Source organism: Manis pentadactyla, chromosome 6 (genome assembly GCF_030020395.1).
Source record: "Manis pentadactyla isolate mManPen7 chromosome 6, mManPen7.hap1, whole genome shotgun sequence".
Classification (NCBI taxonomy): Eukaryota; Metazoa; Chordata; class Mammalia; order Pholidota; family Manidae; genus Manis; species Manis pentadactyla.
The window spans coordinates 64,877,855-64,901,754 of NC_080024.1; the positions used below are offsets into that span (position 1 = coordinate 64,877,855).

Genomic DNA, 23,900 nt, shown 5'->3' on the forward strand with positions numbered 1-23,900 from the left:
AACAGTGACTATAGCAAATTTTTTTAAAAGTGATTTGGTCTTAGTGTCTAATTTCAGATGAACTGGGAATTTCTCTGAAAAGTGTTTCACAGCCATGGGTTTTCCACCAGGGTTGTAGTGATTTTTTAAGCTTGGGTTTGTGTGGGTGAGAGAATAAGAAGAGCAAGAGGTTTGGTTCTTCCATGAAGCTGTGAATTTCTAGATCACTGGAAATTTACGTGCTCCTCCAGGATATATAGCTGTCATTTTACACAAAGAGAATTGAGTTTAAGGCCTGCTATACTTGAATCCTTATTTTATTTTGTCCTCACTTCTGGAGGCACACCCAGTATAAAACCTTTGTGTGTCAAATGACTGCCTCTAAGACTTGAAAGTGCTCAGAGGTAACAGCAACTCGCCCTAAGACTCAAAACAGCAGAAGCAGATGATAGGCACAGAGATAGCTGATCCTCCCTTTCCATTCACCGCCTCACCTATATACTTCAGTATATTATGGAAGAGGACAGACTTCACAGAACTTTTCTAGTAGTCTCATATACCCACCACCTTGATTTAACAGTTATTAACATATTGCCAACATCATAACACTTTATTTTTAAATACTTACTGTGTATCCAAAAAATCAGGACATTCTTCATTACAATTACAAACCTAACTTAATAAACAGTAAGTAATTCCCTAATATTATCAAATTCCCAGTAGAAGTGGCCAGATAGAAGTGATGCTGACAAATCTATTCTGAATGGACTTTCTCTTTTTTGTATAAATTTTCTTTGTTTTCCCTTTTCCAATTTCTGGGCCAAATTTCCCATTCTTTTATACCACATAGCCAGGTTCCTTCACTCCAGTGATCCCCAAGCTTATAATACATGTAAATCTACTACACTGGCAGTTGATTATGTGTTACTTTATGACTCATGTCAAGATATATTTAGAATGTCATTTCTTTATATCTTGTCTTTCCAACTACCATTTATATTCCTGGCAATAAAGAGCATATTTTACCCTAACCTGATTTTCCAGGTAGCCTAACAGTGCAATATTAGATAGTTTAGAGCTAAATACATATTGACTGATTAACATCTCTGATTCCCCACTTGTTAGTTGTATTTTTCCCTTCTACTTCTCCCTCCAACTAATAATTGCAAGCTCTTGCCTCCTTCCCTCCTTCTTGGCTGTGTCTTCTTTTTTACTTCATATCCATATTTTAGAAATCATTGTAACTTAATAACCTGAGATAATTCATCTTTAGAAGGCAACCAGTGATTGTCTTCGAAAGGGAAGCTTAGACTTTTATTTTAACACCTATGAAATTATGTTTTATTGATTTTAGAGCATATAGGATTAATATTTTACGTTTTCAGAATAGTTTACCATAATTAGACCTCTAGAATTGAGAGGTCATAGCATTCTCCAAGGATCATTTAATTCTTACACCCCTGCCAACAGAGTTCTTGGTAGTGTGGTGGTAGTAGTAGTATTCACACCTGCTTGCTAGGACAAGAGCCAAGGCAGTCAGCTGATTTTATAGAAAAGCCCTGGAAAGCCACTGGTTGGTCACAAGACCTCAACCTGGGCTGCCAATGCAGTGGGAATTCAGTCTCAGAGGTCACGCTGCCATTCGAGTAGGACACGTGGCAAGTGGCACGTCATTTCCTTTAGCTACTAGCCTGTTCTGTTTCTTGTGGGTGTTTAGTAAACACTGCCCAAAGGAGACCGCATAGCTTTCATAATAAGCCGCATGTGCCAGTGTCCAGAGAAGCATTCTGAGGTATATGCAAGTTTTTGTAGAACCATGTTTTTAAGTATTTAAGTTCCTGGAAGGGAGAGGCAGATCTGCCTGTAGTGATAATAATAATAGTGACAGCAACAAAAAGTAGTGACCACAAAGATTTATTAGGTGCTTATTCTGAATTAAGTACCTTTCTAGAAACTTTACTTATATGAATTCCATTGGATCTTCACAACTACTTTAGGTGCCATATTTATCTCTGTTTTAAAGATAAGGAAACAGTTGCAGAGAGATTAAGTAACTATTTCAAGCTCACACCACTAATTGGTAGAGCCAAGATTCCAGCCCTAGGCAGTCTGGTTACAGAGCCCTTGCCTTTAGCCACCACATCACATAGTGCTATATGCATCTGAGTGTTTACTGAGAATATTTCACACACATGTGACCCCCCCCCCAATAAATCGTGAGTCACAAATACAATGGATTTCATAAGAAATAATAGGGATATATGCTGTAATACACTCAAAACTGTTTTGATATGGGATGGAGGAAAAAAAACAAGCAGTACTTTGATTCAGTACTGCTAAACTTTTTTTTTCCTGTTTTTTTTATTGGCATATAGTTGATACACAATATTATGTTGATTTCAGATGTACAACATAGTGATTCAACAATAGTGTCGGTTAACTTTTCATGACCAAACATATTCACCATACTTTAACTTATTTGAACAGATCTTACATTGAATACAAAACCCTAGTGCCATGGAGTGAATGAGCATAGTTTTCATCAGTGAGAGGATTTAATAGTGTAATCTGAGCCTGAGTGAGATTTTGTTAAATGCATATTTATGCTTGTATTCCATATTTATTTAGAAGTCCTCCTTGCTTGAAATGCCTCCTGAGTCAAATTAGAAGTTCTAATTGTGTATTTGAGGGCCCACCTTGTATGTATATCCTTCCACATACCAGTTTGGGCTCTTAGAATCAACTCTGCTTCTGATCCGTGGCATGTGACTCCCACCTATAAACCCTTGTACCATTGCTCCTTCCCCCCACTTAACAGTGCCATACCCCACCTTCAAAATTCTTAAGACTTACACCTCAAAGGGCCTGCCCTATCCACACCCCTATAGAAGCTATTTGAAGCCAACCATATCCCCAACTAGGCTATAAAATCCACAAGAGCAACCAGGACCATACTTATAACTGTTGTTCAGTGACACATAGATTTCTTTCTGTGATTCAGACAAAGCACTAAACAACATGATACAAGGATTATTTGATGCCAGCATGTGATCAGGAAAGGGTACTTGGCTCACAAAATCACAGTATCTGCTTGTCTATAAATGGCCATGTTCTAGCCATTGTCATTGAATCTCAGATAAAGGGCAAGTGGAACTTGTCTAAGTTCAGTAAAGGCCAAGTAAAAACAGTCAAGACTTTCGTATGGGTAAACAGCTTCCCCCCCACCCCAAAAAAACTCTGAATTATTTTATTTATATTTTATAAGTAAAACAACTTAATCTTAGAAGTTAAGTCAAATTCACAGAGTTAATAAATGGAAATCCAAGATTTAAACACAGGTTCATTTGTCTCCAAAGTCTATATTCTTACTATTATATTAGATAATTTCATTTACTACTTTATATTCTAATGCTTAGTGCATGTGTGATGTTAAACAAATGTTTGACAATAACTTAAAAAGATAACCAAGAATTAATATATTAGTGTTTTGTCCTTTTTTAGAAGTCATATTTACATGCTGTTAAAAAATATATATGTACACACACACCATATATATATAATATATATATATTGTATACTATATATTATATGTGTGTGTGTGTGTTTCTACCCTAGCAGGACATCAGAGCCTCTGTGAGAGGCCCAACAATCAAATGAGTTGACAATGGCTAGATCATGGCCGTTTATAGACAAGCAGATACTGTGATTTTGTGGGCCAAGTACCCTTTCCTGATCACATGCTGGCATCATAATCCTTGTATCATGTTGTTTAGTGCTTTGTCTGAATCACAGGAAGAAATCTATGTGTCACTGAACAACAATTATAAGTATGGTCCTGGTTGCTCTTGTGGATTTTATAGCCTCGGGAATATGGTACACACAGGAAGAGTACTGAAGCACCAAGGGACACAGTGGTCTTAGAGTCCTTAGAGAAGGGTAGAACATGGCTAAACTTAAGAGGAGCTACAGGCCTTACTAGCTAAAGGCACAAAAGAAAGAGTGCCTATTGGGGATGGGGGGAGATGGAGTAATGCTGATGGATGGCCTTAGAGGTTTCCTATGTGAGAGCATGGTGGGGTGTAAGGCAGGCGGGCCCAAGTAATGGAAAGCCTTACATCCAGGACAGGCATCTGGAAGTCACCCTGAAGTTAATGATAAGGGTTTGAGACAATGCTGGTTTAGAAACAACACAATGGCACCCCTACACTGCTATGGAAAACAGTATCTGAAAAGAAGAAACAGCATACCAAGTATACAAAATTCTTCTAAAAAAATGCCTATTAATGAATTCAAACCCATAGCTGCTTTTCTTCTGTCATCTGAGCATATATGGACTCTAGACTTAAATGTTTCCTCCATTTTCATAGGAATGCTCCAGAGTCCTTTCTTTATTGCTGTGATTTTGCCTCTGAAGCTGTGGAGCTGGTAAAGGTATGCTTTATATTTTCTTTCAAGAGAGCCCTATAAGAATCTAATTTACTTGGTGTTGTTTTTTTTTTAATGTTCTGCATCAAGTGTTATCTGTAACCATTTTTAACTGAAATATTACTGTTTCTGGGAATCATATCATCAACTGATACCAAAGATATTATCCTAAAACAATAGAAGTTGTTTTGAGTTTAAAATAGAGTTCAAGAGACTGGATACCTAAAAGACCAACAGCTCCTACGGGTGATCTTAACATAGTTATGTCCCTAGAGCCCTACACACAGTCTGACATGTAGCAGGCACTCATTGAATTAAGAAGTTTTTAAGTTAAAACTCAGATGGCATATGATACAAATCTAAAATGTCCTAGACTGTAAGAAAAACAGCAGAGAACCTTGACTTGTTTGACCAAACCCCCTATGCTAGTGAGCATTACCTTAGCAAGAAGAGGTAATTTTAGGAAATGGAAAAGGAAAGTAAATTCTGCTAACAAAAATGTATAGTAAACACATGGAACCTAATATTTCTAAAATACTGAAAAGCCTAAAGGGTAAGATAAAATTCACCTATATAATCACACTTCCTAGAGTCCTAGGGTGAATCAATGTTCCTATTTTGGCATATATCCTTCTAGTATTGGTATTGTAGGTGAATTTGTGTGTGTGTGTGTGTGTGTGTGTGTGTGTGTGTGTGCATGCATGTGTGCTCTAATGCAATTTTTAAAATAATAGCTTTATCGAGATATAGTTCACATAGCATAAAATTCACTTTTTTAAAGTATATTTACAGAGTTGGGCAATCATCAGCATTATCTACTTTTGATTATGGAGTATATTTATATTTTAAGCCAAAGGAGACATGAACAAGCAGTAGGAGAGAATGCTGAGGATCATCTCAGTGCCTCTGAGATAACATAGGGTAGGATCTCTAAATTAAGGAGGGATTGTGAAGAATATTTGTTACCAAGTCTAAGCAGGAGACTTAGTTTTTTGTGGCAGTTTGAATTAAGCTAGCAGAATACTGAATGAGAAATAAAGTTCTACTCAAATTTGCAGAGAAAGGCACTTGGGAAAAGTAAAAAATTTGACCTTTTTATTTTAAGAAAAATACCAGAAGTCTGCTAACTACTTTTTTCTCTCTTTATTCCTTATTATGACAGTTGCACTTGTCCTACAGAGCAGGCCAGTGTTGTGCCTTTGTTCATGACATTTGTGATGATGGCTCACCCTACCCTTTTCCAGATGGGATCCTGGATGTCATTCTCCTTGTCTTTGTGCTCTCTTCTATTCATCCTGACAGGTAAATGAAGACAAAAGGGCAAAGCAAATGGTACAGCCCCTTTGTCAGTAGTTCTTTTCAGAACTATCAAAGCAAAAATGATAATTCTTGAATTTATTATTTAGTGAACTATATTATGTATAATATGCAGCCTTTTAAATGCAATTCTTCCTTTCTTCAGACTTTTAGAAAGAAACTGGTCGAACCACTTCATTAGTGAGCTTTCTATCACTGTCAGAATAAAGTGAGCATATTCTGGGAAGACACATACCTATGAAAAGTGACAGCGCTTCAAGTGACAGTGATTACAGAATCAGAGCAGTCTAATAGACCCCCAAGGGGGGAATTGTACTTGGTGGTCAGAAACAAACATCTTTGATTGAGCATCTTCCTGAATGTTCATGAAGAGGTGGGCTGTGAATCTGTTTGGCTTCACACAGGCCAGTCGATTAGCTGTAAAAAAATTTGTTTTAAAGAAGCCCCTGAGGAAATTTGGGGTTATCAAGATTTGCCAGATTAAATTTGGACCTTTATAATCTAGTCTAAGGTTGGCCTACTGCCATCATTTAAATACTTATGACTTAAAGTTTTTTTTGTACACACAATGTTTTGAAACAATAAGCATATCTTTTCTTCAGAGGAGAATCATAAAGAGATACTACCAACAATTAAATGATCACTTTTCTTAAAATTTGCCATCTTATATGTATTAAGGCACATGTGTGGTAAACTTCAAAGGTTGTGTTTTTGTAAATTTTCTTAAAATTGAGCTTTCTACTATGGTAGTAGTTTCAACTCCAGGAAATATCATCTGGTAGTAGGTAAGACTTGACATCAACCACTTTTATCTGATGACTGTGAGCCTTTCCAAAAGAAACTGGGTTACCATGTGCTTCTTTTTCTGCACTTACAAGGTCACTAGCACCTTTTCAGTCCTTTTACTTGTTATTCAAGATGATCTCTTTGATCACTAGTGGAAAAACAAATAAAATTTCCAAATAAATCTGAATGAGAATGTATTTGCACGTGGTGAGATATATCAGGTACCATGAAGCTACTTTCTCCTCCCTGTTTCCATAATCTGTTTCTTCTAATCTGTTCAGAATATTAGCATTATACAGGTACTGGCAGAAAGATGTCATCTATGTATTTTGTTTCATAGTTAAAAGGATGGAGTAGGTGGATAGAGAACAAGATTTTCTATTTGACACCCATAACAGGAAATGTTTAAATTCCAATAAGACCACAAAAAGACTATTTGAAATTAGTTTAGATAATGTATTTTCTCATTATTTGAATTTAATGTTAAGAAGAAGGGAAGCAGATGTCTTGGAAAGATGGCTTTTATAGTACAGTATGTTCATTCTATTTATTATAAAATGAATTTAGATGTATCATGTCAGTAGCCACTTTATCTACATGGAAATGATCTAAAGATAAGGAGACTGAGTAGAAGGAGGGCAATAGTAAGTGAAAAGGCAAGACGGTACCTTTAGGATCATTTAGGATTGTAGTGGTAGATTCAGCAACACAAAAGTTCTAGAAAAGTAGCTTCTTGCCAGCTTGGAAGATCCACACACAAATGAACAGCAAGCATTTCCACTAGACCTTAAGTCTGGGGGGTCCCAGCTTACATGGGAATAAACCATAGGAATCTCCAAAAGAAGAGCCAACTGTCCTTGTCATTGAAATGAAAGAAAGTATATGTTTACCACAGATCCAGATGTAGGGCAAGCAGCCAATAATTACTCCTCTTCAAAAATCTCTTCTTTTCTTTCTCCTCTCCCCCCATCCAGAGATAGGTAAGGATAGCAGAGCTGGCCCACACTGGAGAAAGAAAGGGGCTTTCTCTCCTTGTCCTGTGCACCTCGCCCCCGCCCGCTCGCACCTGTGGTTTCCAGGGACCGGCTCTGGGACTGCTTGGGGAGTCGAGCGAGGACTAAGGGAAGCAGCCCCACCCCTGCCGTTACCACAACCTAGATGTCACAGGGTAGCTGGAAAGAAAGTCTGTGCAGAAGAAGTGGCTACATTTGAATTACTTGGCCCCTTGTTTTTCTGCATTTTTGTTTTATGCTTGTTTTAGTAATAATTGCAGAAAGAGGCTTTCCCTGTACATAAAACATTTATCTTCAAAGTGTATATTTTAAGGTTTAAATATGGTTTTCTTTAATTGCCTAAGCCTAACGATATAGGCACAGTGAAAATAACCTGTAATAAAATAAACAAAGGAAAATACGTCTTTTCTCCCTTTCATGTACTTATGTTCTCTGCCGTCTAAAAGAGCTTTTCTGTAATCATGCCACCTCTTTCTGTTCTCTCTTGTTTTCATAGTTTCTTGCATTTTCTCCATCTACTTCCTTCACAACCTGACATAATCTGACTTCACCCCATTATTCCACTGAACAGTGCTTTAATTGGAAGGAATTTATAGATTATCTGATCCAAATGCTCTGTTTTTAAAATAAGAAAATCCCAGAAGCTTTTAGTAGTGTGGATAAAGCCGAGATGTCAAGTACTTCGTGCACAGGCTGCCATCTCCCATTCTCTGCTCAGAGCAGACACTGATGACTGACTTTATACTCTGTCATTCCTACTGAGCCCTGGCCTTCTCAGTAGAGCTCTGTAGAAGGTGTCAGTCACTTGGCATTGACATGAGATCTGAAATCTGCCATCTTTGGCCCATAATCCCACATACCACCATAAACACTTAACCAAAAACATTAAATCAAGAGCAGTCACAAGGGGCCATATTTGAATGGGAGCCAGATGAGTAGAATAAGTAATAAAAGAAAGAAAATAAAGCCTTCCCAGTAGTGAGCTGGGGCTTGGAATGTGAATAGCATTTAAACAGGCAGAGAGGAAGGAGGAGACAATTATTTGAGAGGAAACCACATGAGCAAAGGCACAGACTGCTCAGAGCCAAGCATGTGATAGTTTGGCCAGAGTCGATGCTTCAGATTAGGAAGTAGCTGGAAAGATTAATTGAGGCAAGTTGTAGGAGATCTTAAGGGCTCAAGTAAGAAATTAATATTTTATCCTACAGATTAAGATCAGGAACCTTTTTGAGCTAAAGGATGATTTGACAAAACCATCATTTAAAGCAAAATAGCTCATCAATAACATATGGGAAGAATTAGCAGAGAGAATCCTAAAGCATGTTAGGAAGCTGTTCTATTTCTAAGCCTGAGGAGGTGGCAGTTTGTTCTAAGGGATGCCACTGGAAAACAAAAGAGGAAATATCAAAGACATCATCAAAAACAGAAGACATAGAATTTGATAACCAAATGGTTGTGGAGAGCATGTGGATAAAGAGAAAAATAAAAAGGAAATGATACCTGGGAGGTGTTCTACTTTGGTGAATGATAGTACTTTTAAACTAAAGAAACAAGGAGGAAAAGGAGCTAGTTTTGGAGAAGAGGTGATCCCTGTTCAGATGTGTATAATTTGGATCAGTTCTGGCATATTTTTTTATCTTGCAAGGAAAATGAAGCAGCTTCAGTATTTGCCTTAGAAGTGCCTTTACTTGCTATAAGTACCAGGAAACATCTGCGTGGTTTTGCAGTTCATCTTTGACATCACACATCAGGCTCTGTGAAGTTACCATTCTGGTGTTTTAGGTGATTTCTTGATACTCTAGGTCTTTTGAATCTCATCATTTAGCAAGTCGATGTCCTTTTTTCTTTCTATTCAAAACATTTTTGGTTTTGTTGCCCTTATTTTGTGGTTTATATTTCTTTGGACTCATTGAGATATTCTTAGTTTATCTTTTAAAAGGTTAAATATGGCATATAAGACAAAATTTCTGCAGAGTATCTTGCTTTGTTTCCAAAGGATGCAAGGTGTTTTAAACCGATTGTCCAAGTTACTGAAGCCTGGGGGAATGCTGTTATTTCGGGACTATGGAAGACACGATCAGACTCAGCTTCGTTTTAAAAGGGGTAATAGTATATTCAATTTGGAATTATTCTCGTGTGTTTGGAAGACTGCCTTGTTTATATTCAGGTCAAGTTCAGTTTTTTTTTAAGGAATATTAAGTTTCTCATATAAATTTTTTTTTTTTAGGGCATTGTTTATCTGAAAATTTTTATGTTCGAGGAGATGGTACCAGAGTATATTTCTTTACAAAAGGTATGCTTATCTATAAAAGTAAACAATTAGATCTTAAAACTTTCTTTGGTTATTGTATACAGGGAGAAACTCCAAAGCCCTAAAAATGAGGCTTTCGTAGTTGATTAAACATTAGATTTCTTCATACTTTGGTGACTGTAACTGTTCTACATAAAAGCTTGGAAATGGCCTTTTTGCCTTTAATATTTTTCCTGTTAAAACTACTTTAAAGAATCACTTGTTTCATCCTCATACGGAAATGAAGGTATAGTCTGTTCCATTTTGGAGTCCTGTTAGCCCAGATAGGAAAAAATTGACGACATGCCACAGCCGAAGGAGGGGATTTGATTTTAAGAGTCCATAGAAAATTACTTATGTCTTGTCAATTTCTCATTTTTAAAAAGCATTTAAAATGAATTCAAAAATTTTCCCCAAACTTGTGCAAATACTTTTGTAATATGTCATTTGGAGTCTCTGAAAACCAACAAAAAGACAGGGGGCATCTTTCAAAATATTGAAAGCGGCAACCAGTAGAGCTATATATCTATTTATACTTGTGTTAAACTGTTTATACTTGGTGTACTTGTATGAAGTAGAAGAAACCCACTTAATTTCACAAGTTTCCTTTGCCAATTTGTACCAGAGAATATTTCTTGATATAAATGAAATTTAGAAGGTCAGTCATTCCATCATTATTCCTGACGTGTCCCCTTTCCCTCTACAGCCACATATTATATATTTGATTGCAATTTTATCTCACAGGGGAAGTCCACAATATGTTCTGCAAGGCTGGGTTAGACGAGAAGCAAAATCTGGTTGATCATCGCTTACAAGTTAATAGGAAAAGACAAGTGAAAATGCACCGAGTGTGGGTTCAAGGCAAATTCCAGAAACCATTACACTTGACTCAGAAAAGCTCCAAATTGGTATTTTTACCCCTTTCTCATGGCTGAACTATGTACCATATTAAGGTACAAACTAGAGGATTACACTATTCAAAGACTTCCATAAATCTTACATTTTTAAAAAAACAATCAGAAGAAGAGAATTTGTATATCCTGCTGTTTATCAAGGGTGAGGTTTTTTTTTTGCATTTTAAGCACATGTAAGTGATTTGGAAGAGAGCATCATATTCTGTGTTTCCAAAAGTCAATATTGCTCAACTTGTTTGGGTTTACTATGTCCAACCGTTATCTTGATTATTCTTTGAATTTTTTAAGCATTCAGTTACATTACTGATATGTCAGATTATTCTGAGAAACCATCACCTGCCATTTATTAGAAGTGGAAAAAAATCATCTTTATACATTAGTTGACCTCTCCTCCATTGTTATCTGATAGCAGAGAGGCAGCTTGCCTTGTTTCCAGGTAAAGTCACAAGACCAAGACGAAGGGGTATTGTTTTCTTTATTTTGTTTGTTTCCCCAAAAACTTTTTTTTTTTTCAATTCAGAGACTAATGTCTGAAATAGAATTTTAGTTTCTAGTTTCTTTCCTAAAATTGGGGAAGTATGACCCATGCTAACATTATTTCAGGCTATTCTTAGGTGTACAAGTTGTTATAAAGCTCTCTTTACAACAACTGTTATATCCAAGAAAATTCTTAAATTGTAGTGACTAAAAATTTACTTACCACTTTGCCTCAAAAAGGATATAAATTGATTTGCAAGTCGCCCTTTGTAAAATGGAGTTTCTAAGATTGGTCTTTCATTCATTATACAACATTTACTGAGTACTTACATTGTGCTGACTTATATGAACTAGAACTATATATAAAGACAAGTCCTCTCTATAGAGAGCATAAATAGTGTCTAGCTGGTGAAGCAAAACATGCACATTCCTAGATAAATCTAAATCACGACCTAAGATAATATATGAACAAGTACTCAAATAGGGAGTTTATCAGCTAACAGACTCGGATTATGAGCCACAGAAATCTCTTGAACAAAACGTCATGGAATAATTCATTTCCCACTGGTTTTCCTTTTTGAATTCACTTAAAATCCAGTTTCCTAGAAGAATGTGATCAGTCCGGTTTGGCTCACGAGTCCCTCAGCAGGCCGGGACAGGAAAGCTTATTTATGGCACCACCAGAATGGGTAGAATGGAGGGAAATTCCTCAAAGGAAAATGAAGACATTGTTTAAAAACAAACAGAGGGGGAGGGGTGCTGCCCGGTCATAAACAGTGTGTCAAAAGGAGGCAGCAGGGCAATAGCGGCTCTGAAAAAGAAAAAGATCAGCTGCGGGAAGAAGTGGGGCACGAACCAGGGTTCTGGGAAGAGGCAGGTTTCAGACCAGTCCTTGAACATACGCTTTCAGAAGATAGTAAGATGACAGGTGTGTTTGGTGTAGGACATTCATGATGAGAAATAGTGAAGAAAAACTAGGGAGGGGATCAGTTTATAGACAGCCTTGAATAGAGGGTGTGCACTGGGTTCTAGTCTTTGGACTAGAGCCTTCAGAGGTTGGCTGGTTTTTTTGTTTCTGTTTTATCCTATCCATAGCATATTATAAATGTATTTAGAGAGATGAATTGAGGAGTTACCTATAGAACAGACTGCAGCGAGATAAGAGGTCTGGGGCAAAGGAGACCACGTAAAAGTGTTTTGCACATACTTGCCTTGGCACTAAGTCCTCAGAAGGACAATATCAAGATTTCTGTTTAAACATGCATCAGTTGGTAAATGCAGAAGTTAAAATTTGCCTGAAACTCTTGACTCAGTTGTATTTCATAATTAAAATGTACGTGTAAAAAGCCAAATTAGTAATAAAAGTGCTACATAAAACGAGGGCAGTTATAGATAAGTTAATGTTTCTATGGGAACCCCAGCGGATCTTGTGTCTCAATTTAAAAATCATGGCCTAAGGTGGTTTTAAAAACAACAGAAGGTAAAATTATTCTCACTTTCTCACACATGTAAATTGTACTGTTTCTCTCAGTCCTAAATAGCAGATTCAAGCCAGCCTCTTGACTGGCACAGTAAAATTCAACTTCGTATCTTCTGTAATGTATTACAGCATGTAGTTAACCTTTAGAAACTTCAAAAATACATGAACCAAATTTGGACTGAGAGACATAAACTGGGCTCCTTTGGGCTCTGTCTAGCATAGACCTCCAATTCCATAGAACTGCTCATAGGGCCATTTCCACCACTGTCTTCTGCTTGTCTGGTCGGTGTCTCTCTCCCTTGGCATACCTGAATAAACCCTTACTTAGAATTTGCTGCTGGACAAAAATGTAGATTTTCAGCAGAGGAGAAAAAAGCAGAAAGACCTGATCCGGAATATTGCCTAAAGAGATTAAGAAATCATGAAGTGCTGCAAATGTGTCTGTTTGGGTGTCAGTTTAAGATACTTGATAACTACATGAAATTCTTATTTTACCTCCATATCCATAAAGCAAGGACCAGTTAGTTGGGCAGTGTTTGATATTTAAAAATTCATCTTCTAAGGGAACTGAATTTCCAAAAGGCCGTTTGCTTTCTGAGAGAAAAAGATGTTCCTTCATCTTACAAAACAGTTAAATATGCTATATTAAAATGCACCTCCATTTTTTCCATTTCTAAAAATTCACTTTTGAGCATTTTCCAAATGTAAAATTTCTCACACACATGAAGAACTGTTTCAGAAGTTTGTGAGAAAGAAAAGGTAACAGTTTCTATTATTAAAAGTTTTGCATGCATTATGACACATTTATCTTATGAAACTCCCAGTTAATGGTGGCTTCTGAAACCTTTTCTGCTTTACTTGTCTCAGTTTCATATGCTTTATCTCTAAATTTTGAACCCATCGAGGTTTCTACATGATTGCTATACTCTAGTTTATACATGAAAATTCACCTATACGCAGAGAGCTGTCCTCCTGGACACCCAAACCATCGACTATTAAACTTAAGGTAACTTCAGTTCTTGCCTGCAAACTCCTATGTCCTTATTCCTGTGGTTTCAACTCATCAAAACCAAATTCCTGAGCCTGAACATATGACACCTTGCTACTTCTGATTGCTTTTAATGTTTATTATGCTCCTCACAAGTAGATAACTTCACATTTGCATAAATAGACCTCTTTCAGAGCCTCTGCTCCTGCTTCCTGCCTCTTAGTCATCAGTAGAGGATATGTTGGTGGGGGTATTTTCCCCCCACTTGCAAAACTGCATTGTAAGTTCTGAAGCACTAAGTATGTGTGAGATATTGTTATTAATAACAGCATTTACAGTCTAGAAGGCAGCATACAGAATATTCCAGCAACAACCGTTTTCAATGGTTTTATGAAACCTTGTGAGAAAGACAGTAAGATGCTATGGAAAAGATTGCCTAAGTCAGACAGGAAGCATGGGCCCTAGTTCCTACTGAACTGCTGAACTACTCTTCATGTGTCTCTGAGTGCTAAGTCTTTTCTGTACTGCACTTTATATACTGTTATTCCTTCATTTAATCCTCAAACTCCTGTGAAGTAGTTTTTATTATAACCATTGAACAGATGAGACTGGAGCTCTATGGCATTGGGTGACTTGCCCAAGATATCACCACTAGTCAGTGGCAGAACCACACTTTGGACCCAGATCTGTCTGATTCCAAAACCTCTACTGTCATTGGAGCCTGTTTAATTAATAGACACAAGTGCTGCTTGGAAAGCAGCTGGAGAAGAAAAAGAGCTCGTGAATCAAGCAGAGAATTATAGCAGTGGGTGGGAGTTTGGATCAGAGATCTTCAAGGTGACAACTCATTCTAGATCCAGTGATTCCATGAAATAAGTGGGTTGTACTTGTCCACAGTTACAAACTGGGAAGGAAGAGAAGGAAAAGAACACAGAGGAATGACAAAGCAAAAGCTTTCAATCAGTTCTTTTCAGCATTCTGCATATGTTCCCTTCTGCTCTCACCCCACCCCCAGGCTGCAGCCTTCCACTTGGCTCCCCTCCCAGCAAGTGGAGCATCCATCACTTGCACACTCCTCACGTAAAGAAAAAAAACCAGTCTGTACTGCAAAGGAGAAAAAAGCCCATAAAATGTCTTCATAGGGATTTGGCTGTAGCATGATCTAAAATACGTGAATTCAGGGAGTGTCAGTAATAAAATTGGAATGCAAACATCTTTACTTAAAATATTGTATGTACATTAATGACACATTAATGCCAATTCAAGTGTAAAGTGTTGAGCATTTCTTCGAATATGGTTTGGAATTTGAGAGACACAAAGATACCTGCAAGATGGTTTTGGTGTTACAAATGTAAATAGAAGTAAAATAACAGTTGCATCTTCATTTATAATCAATCTATATTGTAGCCTCAAAACTACAGAGGAGAGTGGATACCAAAATCTGTCTTTCATTAACATACGCCTTAAATGACAAAGAAGTGTTGAAGACAAAATTACTTTTTCCTCTGAGTATGAATCAGCAACATGCAGTAACAAGCAAGTGATAATAGTTCTGTGCCTGAGTGCCTACAGAGGGTAAGAAAAATGGCAAAATGAAAAGGCAAGTGCACCTGTGGGAGAGGCTCAGCTTCTTTGAGCACCTCCTCACACCAGGAGCCTCAGAGCACAGGGACCCCAACTCTGGCAAACCAGGTTGACATGAGATGGATGGAGCATATTAAAACTTCCAGGTGGTAAAAGACAGCCCACCCTCAGCTGCTCCTGGAACTCATTGAAGGCAATCTACAGGGCACCACTACTTGTCCATGAGTTTAGAGAGCTGGTTTGGATTCTACAGGGCATGTGGTTTCACAACCACTTAACTTTTAGCAAGGAACAGCTAGAGGCAAGGGAATGAATAAATACACGTTAACGTTACCATATGGAGAAGAAAAATCTATACATTAGGAGCATGTGGACTTCAGATAGTCACAAATAACGTCCGGTTAGCTGTGTCCTTGGCATCCCAGTGATTTGTGTTTTTATCTTTGATTTTCTCCAGCAGATAGGCATTAAGTAGAGCCTGGGCCCCAGGGAAAAAAAAGCAGCTTTTTTATCAGATTTACCTGCCAAATTAAGTGAGCCATTGATTGCCTCCTAAAAATTTCCAAGCATCACCTCTCCTACTTGGGCTGATGGGGTTTGATCCGGAACAAATATTCATTTTGTCTACTTATAGAAATTCTTTGGTAGTGTTTTTCAGATACTTCCTAGTTCATTGCAGAAAAAGCAGAAATTAATTTTTTTCTCAGTTAATCTCTATCAATTATTGGTTGTTTCAAAAACCATTGAAGAACAGCAATCACCTATCAAGTCTTTAAGCCTTTAACATTGGGGAAAAGCACTAAAACAGTGTGGCTTCCTAAAATTAATAATGAGATGCTGTGAGTCATTTGCATTAGGGTTTTGGGGGTTTTTTTAGTACTATGTACTTAATACATGCAACACTAGGCAATTGCTGCCTCATTTCTCTCAACCTGCCTCCCGAGAGTAACTTGTCTTTCTCCTGAGACTGTCCTGCTGAACAAAATGTTTGGCTTCAAGAATGTGATAACTCTCCCCATGTTTACTTATGCCGCATTCCGTCAGGTGAGCTGAGACATTGTCCCCTCAAGCAGTATTTGGCACTTGCACTGAAAATCACCTGAAACAGAATGACTTGAAATTGCCAGCATCACATGCAGCATTGAAGCAAGGAAATTTCTGTCTCCAAGGATAATTGCTTTTCTCATCACTCATACTTCTGCCATCAGAGCCCTCATTTATTTTAATGTATATGTTCCACTTTGACTCACCAGAAGATATTTTTAAAGGTTTTTAAAAAATCTAAATGGAAGATGAAATTCAGGACCCAGGAAAGTATTTATTCTATTTATCCTTTCATTAAATGTTTTAATCAACCAGTCTTTTTTCTGAGTCTCTCTGTATTTGCAACCTTGTTCACTAATAGAACTCTTGGGCTACAGAGATTAGTGAGACAAAGCTTCATTATAACCATCCTCGTTTTACTCCCATTTCTTATACACTTTCTCTTCCTAACTCACTCTCCAGGTGCTTCTTTCTCTTGCCAAACAGTGCAAGGAAATACTTTTGCAAATCTTTTGTTTACTTTAGAAAAAAACATTGGATCCAGGCTTTCCCATTTGGGAGTGCTGTTCACTTCCTGACTGGCCTTTAAAGTTTGGCTCAGTAGCAACTTGGGGATTTGTTTTCTACCCAGAGTGAAGGGAGGTCGGTGCCCAGCAGCCCCATGCTGGAATGATAATTAAGTTCTGCTCATTCCCTGGATAAGCAAGCTGAGGTTTTCCTCATAGACTCCCCCACATTCCTCAAAGTTTTCATACTTTGTTATTGAGCTTGGACTTCTTAAAAAGCATTTTAATAGGGTTGTTTCTCCAACTGCATGCAGAAGCTGGTCATGTGCACAAAGAAACTCTTAAAAATAATGAATTCCCTGTTTGCTGTTTTTCACCTACAATATGATGTGCTTATACAACACAGGCAGGGCATATCCCTATTCCAATTCCTTTGCAAGTTGTCTGGCCTGGTACAGGAGGAACTATAACACTGAAGGAATTTTGCTTGGGCTACTGTCTTGCCAATGGATTTCAACCCCGGGCAAGTTCCCAATGGATTCAATGTGACCAAAGAAATTGACAGCAAAATGTTCTTTGGGGCAAAAGGGTTTATTACCCAGCTTGTTCTGGCAGTAGGTCGAGCACTAGCATCTCTGCCTCCGCCCAGAGCACTGGGCCAAGCTCTCTATATAGCGCAATAATAGCTTATTGCCTAAAGGTGTGGAAGCGGTAGCCTAGCAACAGACCAGTTACATCAAGTGGTTTAAGTTCAGTGAGGATCCTGGCCATAGGAACCCCAACTTCCCCACACTCCACCCCTCCAGGATTCTCGCCTCACAATCTACATGCTTTCAATCTTCTGCAATGGTCCCTGTGCAAGAAAGCTGGAGCACTGTAACCAGATTCCACAACAGCCACAGAGGATAAAAACAACTTAGAGATAATAACAAGAATTAAGATACAACAAGATTTTGATACAGGTAACAAAAATTATAGTAATCCTCAAGCCAGAGGAGGTTCCTACTAACAAAAATTATAATAATCCTCAAGTCAGAGGAAGTTCACAGTCCACCAAGACCTTAGGGGGCGATAAAACACATGTTTTAATGACACCAACATAGGCAAATCTTGTCCGTTAGGTAGGATGCATGCAAGAGAGTGGTCCTGTGATAGGACTGTAGCAGGAAGGGGGTCCCTTCCAGGTCTAGTATACCACACTTTTACTCCTCTCCCCATGGGTGTTACTGAAGGATCTATATACAGTGCTACTGGAGGTGCACGCACTGGCCATAATGATAAAACAAAACTCCCCGGTAAGATGCTCCTACCTTCTGGGCGTTCAGGATATACTACTGTGACCTTTGGGGCCCTCTGCTCTTATTCCAGGAATACACAGGGGGCCAGCTTCCAGGCCTTGTCCCCAAGGTGCCAGGAGAGCCAACCATCGTTGGTCCATGTGTTGAAAGGTCCAAGGCCACATCCACTCAATGGAGTCTCCAGGGTTCAGTGCAGTTGGTGCTGGCAGCAAGATATTATTCTCTTGGCCGAACCTTGGCTTCAGTGATTCTTCCTTGGTTTGTACTTGCAGTTGTACAGGGGAGGCAGCCATATGTGTTAACATGTCTACGGGGCTCAGAGCTCCCTTTCGGGGTCTCATTCAAACGCGTAGCACGGTCCATAAGCGGACTGACCATCCCCGCAGACTATTGGTATCTGACTTTAGTCCAGATTTTAACAAGCTATTGTGCCTCTCTATCATGCCTGCTGCGGTAGGATTGTATGGCACATGAAACTTCCATTTGATTCCCAGCTGTTGTACCCATTGTTGCAGTGCATGTCCAGTAAAATGGGTGCCCTGAACACTCAATTACCTGTGGTCAGCCATAGGCTGCAAAGAGATGCTCCAGGCCTCTTCTGGTCATCTGCTGGTCTTCACAACGGTGAGGAAAAGCAACCAGAAGTCCAGTAGCTGTGTCCACACAAGTCATGGCATACCGATACCCTTCTGACAGGTAGAGGCCCAATATAGTCTATCTGCCACCTGATGAGGGGTGCAGGCCCCTTAGCTATTGTCCCATGTTGCTGTAGAACTTGGTGTAAGTCCTTTTTGGAGCATATGACACACTCCTGCCAGGCTCTACCAACTTCTTCAAATGTCAAAGGCAAGCCCTACTGACAGGCTACAGCCCACATTGTCTTTTGCCCCACATGCAACAAACACTAATGTAACCATTGGGCTACATCAGAGGCAGGCTTTCCTTCTAACCAACGTATCTGGGCCAGTTTATCTGCTTCATCATTTCCTGGGGATGCCAGTGGCAAATGACCTGTCACATGGTATCCAGTAATTATTTTAGTCTGACCACAGACCCATAAGACTTGCCACAATTCTTGCCCCCAAAGGGGTTGGTGACCAACTAGCCAGTTGGCATGGTACCAGGTTGGTAGCCACAGGATCAAGCCCCGATAGACAACCCCGCTGTCAGTGCAGACAACTATAGAGAAGGGCTTCTGACTGATCACAAGCTACACAGCCCACAACTCTGCCCATTGGCTGCTCTTCCCCTCACAGTCTTCCATCCATATTGTCTCAGTCTTAGGATAGAAAGCTATGGCCCTCCATTTTGAGGGCTGTCCATGGCTGGAGCCATCTGTGTACCATGCATCTTCGGGTATAGGTGCTCTTCCCTCCCTATACGGACTCTGCTACTAATTGTTCAAAAGCAAGTTCTTCCTGCTTTTCACTAGTATATGTTACTGGCCCCAATAAGCACTGGAGTTCTTCACTCAAGGGGCTACTAGAGAGGGCACTACGCTGCTGTAGGTAAGCACCCCACTTGGGCACTGTGGGTGTTTGTGCATACCACTCCTTGGCTTTTGGGTCCAGTCTCATACCCACCCCAAGATAGGATAGGTGGTTATTACTTTTATCGGGGCCATTCCAGTGATGGGTTCTGTAGCCAGCAAGGTGTGATACACAGCAGCCAGTTGTTTTTCTATCAAAGTGTATTGTACCTCTGCCCCCTTCCAGAGTTGTGACCAGAAGCCAATAGGTTGACAAGTTCGTTCAAGCCGCTGTCAGAGACCCCAGCCATAACCGTCTTCAGTCACATGAACATCCAGCTCACAGGGCCTTGATGGGTCTATCACACTCAAGGCCTTCATGGCCTTGACTGCCCGTTTTGCTGTAGTAAAGGCAGATGTACATGTCTCCCAGTCCCACCTGACGCCCTTTCATACCAACCAGTATAAGGGCTTCAGAATTTGTGCCAAGTAGGGGATAAACACTCTCCAGTAGCCTAGATGACCCAAAAACTCCTGTAACAATGCTACAGTTGTAGGGATAGGAAAGGCCTGGACTTTATTTATAACTGCTTCTGGTATAACTTTGGTCTTACCTGACCAGACAACCCCCAAGAATTTGACAGACAAACCAGGTCCCTGAACCTTGGTACTATTCACAGACCATCCTTTCTCCTATAAATGTTGCCGCAGTCTAGGTGCTGCACCTTCTAGATCTGAAAGAGAATCAGACATGAGCATGACATCATCAATATAATGGTACAGCCACACCGTTGGTGGTTTCCCCCATGTACCCAAGTCCTGGGCTACAAGTCCATGACAGAAGGTGGGGCTGTGGAGGTATCCCTGTGGAAGGACAGTGAAAGTCCATTGCCGTCCTTCCCACGTGAAGGCAAACTGTTCCTGACTTTCCTGCTCAATGTCAATGGAAAAGAAGGCATTAGCAAGATCTGCCACATAACGATATGTTCCTAGTTCATGGCTGAGGGTATCCATCAGCCCTGCAATAGAGGGGACAGCAGCATGCATAGGGGGTATGACTTTATTTAGTTCTCTGTAATCCACAGTCATACACCAGGAACCATCTGGCTTTTTTACTGGCCATACTGGGAAATTGAAAGGACTATGGATGGGGTTTATAATACCCACCTTTTCCCGCTCCTGGAGAGTTTCTCCAATTTCTTTATGCCCTCCAGGCAGTTTGTATTGTTTGGTATTAGTCACCCGCCGAGTCACAGGCAAAGCTATGGGCGGGTGCCTAGCATGTCCCCTCAGAACTGCCTTCACCACATGTACTCTCAGTCTGAACTTACCTGCAGTGGTCTGCAACCATAGACCCTGCAGGATATCAATCCCCCAAATATACTGAGGGTTAGGAGATATATATACACAGTACACTCTTTTGGGGGTAGATGCCCTATTCCCAAAGGGATTTGGCTTGTTTCACTCTGATAGCCTTACCCACATATCCATCTATGATAGTGGGGGTCCCAGGGAACCGCTCAGGGTTACCATGAATCAGTGAACATTCAGCCCCTGTGTCCACCAGATCCAGGACACTTGTATGTTCACTGGGGACCAATGGATAGCTATTTCAACATGTGGCCTCCAGTCCCCCCCTGATTCCTCAGAGCAGACACCTCGACATTCCCCTCAGTCAAACCATGTTCCCCAATCATCTTCCTGTGTGGGCTCAAGTGAGGTTGGCTCACTCTCGAGCAGGAAGTCTTGCAAACACCCGGGCCAGACTTGTGGCTCTGTCTCTGACCTCTGCCTCTTTGGTCTTAATGGCTGGAACTGCTGCTCTGGGTTCAGTTTTTGCCATAGCTCCAGTAAGATCCTATCTGACTTCCCAGCTAATTTCCTTCCATCTACTCCTGCCTGTATTAAATCAACCCACATCTGGGTCCTTATAACCTTCAACGGGCCCTTTAAATTCTTCTTGTGGGGAGCAGACCTAATGTCTTTCTGTGTTCTCATTGCTTCAGTCTCTCCTAAGTCTGCTACTGTACATGTCACCTCGTTTATGGGATGCCCTAAGTGAGGGGAAAGAATGGCTACTAGAGAGCCAAAGAGGGATGTGGGAGCTGTTTGAAGCACAATATTTCTCATCTCACTAGTGAAAATCTCTTTATCTGGGCCATAATTCTCTGGACTATATAGATGGCATTTCTTCTGTCTAGCTCTCATTAACACCTGTTGGAGCTCAGCGTACATCTGCCATTTAACAGGAGAGGATGGTAGATCACCTAGATTGGGCCACCAGCTCAAAGTGCAGCCATAAGCCAATTGAGGAGGAAGTGACTCCCTGGGGTCTGATGTGCATTTTGTAATCGCTGCCTCAAGGTGGGCTGCACTGTCAGGGAAGACAGCTTTGCCATCTGATCCCGACAGAACAATTCCATCCACCCCTAAGTCCCACAGACGCAGGAGCCAAGCTGATATTGACTCAGAGGGCTTCTGCCTAAACCAGGAGCCCAAATCCACCCCCACAGCCTGAGTATAGGAGCTGAGCATAGAGTGCTCCATGACCTGGGGAGGAGGCTGCTCCTCTCCTTGGGGAACTCTTGGCTGCTGGGTCTTTATTTTCTTTACAACCACTGGGCATGCTTTCAATAGAGGAGAGGTCAGTGCCTCCCACACCACCCCTTCCTCCTTCCCCAGCTCCTCCATTTCCAGGGCTGATGGCACCTTTCTCTCCCCTCCCCTGAGTGCCTCCTCTGCTACAACCTTTACCTTTTCTACTGTGCCTCACAGCAATGCCAGCTCAGTCTTCAGCAGCTCTCTTACCTTCACCTCACTGCTTCGCAGCTGGCGTTCTCGTGCCACCTCCCCCTGTGCTTCCCTCAGGAGTTTATTTTTTCTTGATGGCCTTTTCCTCCTTCAGAGCACCTGGCAGCGCTGCCTTCTCATCTGTAAGGAATCTTTTACCTCTTCAATCGCACCTTGCTGCTGGCATTCTCGTGCTGCCTCTCCATCAATGCCATTTCCTTCTTCAGGGAATCCACAGAAGTTTGCAGCTTGTGTTCTCGTGCCGCCATTTCTTGGGTATTTTTTCAGCAGCATGTCCTTCTCTTCACAGTTTTTTAAAACTGTGAGAAGCAGCCAACCCACAGTCCCCGCTGCCTCACAGGCACTCTGTCTCTCAAAAGACCTACTTACTATACCAAGGGCCACCCCTACTGCCTCAGGTATCACCTCCACTTGCCTCCAGTCCTGGGGTGGGGCCCAGTCCTTTAGGAGACAAGCCACCTCAGACCACATACCCATTGGGGGACAATCCACTGTCTCCCCATTCACAGGGGCAGCCAGCTGAAGCACCCCTCCCATAAGGGCAGCCTGTCTTTTTCCTTGCCAACTTCACCAAATGTGTTGCCAATGGGTTTCAGCCCCTGACAAGTCCACTATGGATTCATTTGTGACCAAAGAAATTGACAGCAAAACCTTCTTTGGGATGAAAGGGTTTATTACTCAGCTTGTTCTCCCAGCAGTAGGCCAAGCACTGGTGTCTCTGCCTCCACCCAGAGCACTGGGCCGAGTCTCTATATAGCACAATAATACCTTATTGCCTAAAGGTGTGGAAGCGGCAGCCCAGCAACAGACCACTTACATCATCAGGTGGTTTAAGTTCAGTGAGGATCCTGGCCATAGGAACCCCAGCTTCCCCACAGCTACCAAACTGTCTAGGTTCCCTAGACTGCCAGGATAATGAAGCTGTGGTCATTACTCTGCCGAGCATTTTCTTATTTCATGTAAGTTTTGTAAATCTTCTGTGCTTCTCTTTGGCACATTCACATTAAATTTTATTCTAGCTATGTAACTATCTATGCTATAATTATGTTTACATATGAATATGTTACTCTTGGTTCATCCTACCTTGGGGACTTATTCATAGACTGTTTACAAGGTCAGTAACTTTCTGAAGAGATGGACTTTCTGAGACTGGCCTGTGCTTTTGTATATTAATGTACTTTTACATTAAAAATGTTTGTACTAGGAGAGTTGAATGATAAAAATAGAGAACACTGACTAAGATCTTAACTACATTGGGGTGGGCATTGTCTTTCTTTAAGGACTTTATCTGTAATATAAAGTAATACGGTAAATAAAATTTTTGCCCAAATTCAGGGGTGGGAAGAGGTACGAAGACAAAGCTGTTGGCATCGACAAGGTCCAATTGACAAGGAATCCAGGGTCAGTCATTCCTCAAGCTTAGCCTGGAATAAACAGTAACCATTAGGAAGGGCTACCAGCAAAAGCAAACCACGGTCTGGCTTAGCAAAAGTAGGCAGTGCTCACAGGCAGATAAGCCA

General features: G+C 40.4%; 1 protein-coding gene across 8 annotated transcripts in view; it reads left to right on the top strand.

Annotated features, from left to right (window-relative positions):
* Positions 1–23,900, top strand: part of METTL8 (methyltransferase 8, tRNA N3-cytidine) — a 137,154-nt gene that overhangs the window by 87,092 nt on the left and 26,162 nt on the right. For 2 of the 8 annotated variants that reach the window (XM_057503917.1, XM_057503919.1), the window contains 5 exons: positions 4,347–4,410; positions 5,567–5,706; positions 9,517–9,623; positions 9,748–9,813; positions 10,555–17,411. In XM_057503917.1, the coding sequence (XP_057359900.1) occupies positions 4,347–4,410; positions 5,567–5,706; positions 9,517–9,623; positions 9,748–9,813; positions 10,555–10,745 (568 nt within the window). In that variant the 3' untranslated portion in view covers positions 10,746–17,411. The other 6 variants (XM_036917801.2, XM_036917803.2, XR_008998267.1 and 3 more) reach the window with 5 other exon arrangements.